This window comes from Lycium barbarum, chromosome 11 (assembly GCF_019175385.1).
Source record: "Lycium barbarum isolate Lr01 chromosome 11, ASM1917538v2, whole genome shotgun sequence".
NCBI classification, from domain to species: domain Eukaryota; kingdom Viridiplantae; phylum Streptophyta; class Magnoliopsida; order Solanales; family Solanaceae; genus Lycium; species Lycium barbarum.
In genome coordinates, this window is record NC_083347.1 from 25,074,983 (window position 1) to 25,078,343 (window position 3,361).

Consider the following 3,361-nt stretch of genomic DNA (forward strand, 5'->3'; position numbering starts at 1 on the left):
ACAAGGTCATGCTTCCTCGGACTGAGAAAAAAGGTGTATTACTTCGAAGGCGGACCTGGTCCTTATGGAAATTCTGGATGGTGGCCACTTGATCAGTCTGCCTGGGATAATGTTGCAACACATGATAAAAGTGGTAGATGTCAAGGATGGTAAGCATGGTCTGGTCTTCCCTATGGCTTTCTCCTTACTAAAGTGTTTGAGCATTTCAAAGTACCTACTGGAAAAGCCTCCAAAGGGACCAAGAAGCAAATGTTCCCTATGTCGACACTGGAAGAGTGTGAATTTGTTCCAAAAAAGGGAGGATCATGAACCACATCCATTATCTCGGGTCTGATTGAGGCGAATGAGAAAATCTTGGCTGATGTTGATAGGTTGCAGGTTGAGAACACCTTGCTGAAGGCTGCAATCAGTAGACTGAAAGTGGAGGGACCTGGTCCCAGTGGTGATACCGCGAAAGAAATTGTAGAGTTGAGAAAGGAGAATTCTATTCTTACGCAGAAAATTGCAGAGCTTCACGAGCAAATCTTAGCTAATCATAAAACTGCAGATGCTAGACTGGATATGATGTTCAAAGCTTTCAACCTTGTCAACCCATCCAACCCTGCCAAACCCTGACCTACCTTTCAGCCAAATTCTTGAAACCTATCCTTAGCTCTTTTCTTTGTTGTTCTCTGTATTGGTGATATTGGAATTTTGACAATTAATTTAGTATGTTTGTGTTGAATTGATTACTATGTATTTGTACTAAATTATTGTTCTGATTGGCAATTTCTCTGATTTCTGCATATGTTTTCCTTCATGATGCTTTGTTGCTTCTATTGGTGCTCATGCTGAGTTACCCAAGTGGCTTGAGTTAATGTTTCTAAACTTCTTAAAGCTTGTGCCAACTAATGTCTCTTTTCAATGATGCCAAAAGGGGGAAGATTGGTGTGTAGTGTGTGTGTGTTTTTTTTAACAAGTGTTGCACATGTGTGGTAAGATGGAAAATGTTAGCATGTTGATGAGGGCAAGATTCGCAAGAGGAACGTGGTTCTTTGAATGAAAATGAGAATACTATATGCCACATGTTGTTGAGGTCAAATCTGCAGGGGGAACCTGGTTCTCAGAGGGAACATCACTTACGAGTTTGTCATCATCAAAAAGGGGGAAATTGATAAGTTTTGACATTTCATCATTTTGATGATCGACATATACACCAAGGACTAGGTCCTTGATCAGGTCCCCTGGGCACTGTACGAACGTGACAGCTGTAAAGCTGTGGCACTGTTCCGACTTGCAGAGCCACAGCGGAACAGTAGCTGCATGTCGGGTAAAAGACAAGGATCATTGCAACGTCTCTATCTATATCACATGTTACTCACATGCTCTCATAGGTTCCCTATATAAACAACATGTTGGCATTTGCTTGACCTAGCACTTCAAAATTATATATCCTCATTGTTGAAAAGAGCAGCCGCAACTGTTTTCTCTGAGCTTCCAAGATCAAGACTAAATAACTTCAAGGACCAGATCCCAAGACTGAAGATGTCTTAAGTCCTAGGTTGTTTAGTCTTTGTCTTCTCGGTCTAAATATTGTAAACCTACACTTCTTTTAAGAAAGGCTTTTGTAGGTATTTGGTTTATTAAGCTTTTTGTGTAAACGCCTGACTATAGTTAGTTATGGTGAGTTGCGGTTCAGCTAGAGTTAGTTGAATCGATTGATTCTTGGCTAGAGTTAGTCAAGAGTGTGCTTGCAATAGAGTTATTGTAAGGGAAGGGATTAGAGGGCTAATTCCTTAGTTGCAAAAGGCTTGTAACCTGAAAACGTTGCTCAGTTAGTGAAGTTGGAAATCCTACTGGTGTAAGTCGTGGTTTTTAATCCCTTGAGCAAGGAGTTTTCGATGTAAATATTGTGTCTTATTTACTTTCTGTGTTTGCTTGAGGGAACATATAAGGAACCTGGTGCCTTATCTGTTTTTTGGTAGACTCTTAGTTTCTTTCAAAATTTACTCTCAGGCAGTACCATTTTCTCCTGAATTTTGATGCTCCTCTTAAATATAGTATTTTTTTTATGACCTCGGTGTCTGGGCCCACTTGCACGCACCTCGACTAATTCAGTTAAAGCAGCTGAAGTCATTTCAGAACTTCATGGCAAGAATTTGGTTGCTGATGTTTCCTCATATGATGTTCTCATCTGTTATTTTGCTAAACAATCTGAGATTGAAAAGGCCTTTGCCCTTTATGAGGAATCGCAAAACAGAGGTACCCGTCCCGACTTACATGCTCGCAATCACTTGATTGTTGGGCTGTTTAGAGCAGGTCAAAGTGAGAGAGCTAAAATGATACTCCCTCTATTTCAATTTGTTTGAACCTATTTCCTTTTTAGTCCGTGCCAAAATGAATGACCTCTTTCCTAATTTGAAAACAAATTCACTTTATGAATGATTTACAGCCACACAAATTTTCAAGGCTTATTTTGAACCACAAGTTTCAAAAGTCTTCTCTCTTTCTTAAATGCCGTGTCCAGTCAAATGGGTTCATATAAATTGAAACGGAGGGAGTATTAGATATCATCTTAAAAAAGGTCCGCTACCAAATAAAGCGACATACACTGCAATGATATCTGGTTTAGCTGAAGTAGGACAGTTGTCCGAGGCATTTGGCTTGTTTGACTCTATGATACTTAGGGGGCTGTCTCCAAGTAAGATCATTTATAATGCTCTTTTTGATGGATGCTGTAAGACTGGGAACTTGCAGAAAGCTCAGGACTTGCTTCAGGAAATGGTGCAGATGGGAATAGCTTCTACGAAAGATTTTAACACATTGATTGATGGATTCTTGAAGAATGGAAATGTGCTGGAAACTAAGCAGTTGCTGAAAATGATGATAGAGGGATGTGTTGAACTTGATTGGGACACGTATACGATGCTCATTGAAGCTTTATGCTTGGATGGGAAGTATGGTAAAGCATTGGAACTTCCTGAGATGGGGGAGAAAGGGTTTGTGCTCAATCTTTCAACTTGTAGTGCTATGGCTCGTAACTTTTCACCGAAAGATGATACTGATACAGACGAAGTATGCCTGGTAATCAAGGCTATGACAAGATTTGGTTCGATATCAGACTCCACTGCTTTTCTGATGTATTAAGAATAGTAAAGTAAATAATTCATCGGAGTAGCTTTCTGTGAGAAACCAAGTACTGCTTCTTCGGAGGATGCACAAAATGTTTTGAAGCAAGTGGGTTGAATGTTGTGCTTCACGAGGGCTTGTCACTAGCGATGGACACAACTACTTCTCGGAAATCGGAAGACAGCAAGAGCTTTCAGCAGGGGCATAGCTACACTAGAATCATTTCAATTTGGAGGCTTCTACACTAAATTGG

The 3,361-nt window shown here is 40.2% G+C and overlaps 1 protein-coding gene across 1 annotated transcript; it reads left to right on the top strand.

The window, feature by feature from the left end:
* Positions 1–2,595: 2,595 nt before the first annotated feature.
* LOC132619593 (putative pentatricopeptide repeat-containing protein At1g09680) lies at positions 2,596–3,126 on the top strand. Its single transcript, XM_060334448.1, has one exon. The coding sequence runs from the start codon at positions 2,596–2,598 to the stop codon at positions 3,124–3,126; it is 531 nt and encodes a 176-aa protein (XP_060190431.1).
* Positions 3,127–3,361: the final 235 nt, after the last annotated feature.

Bases quoted from the DNA above. Each gene is read 5' to 3' on its own strand.
- LOC132619593 (XM_060334448.1), top strand. From the start codon at position 2,596: ATGATATCTGGTTTAGCTGAAGTAGGACAGTTGTCCGAGGCATTTGGC.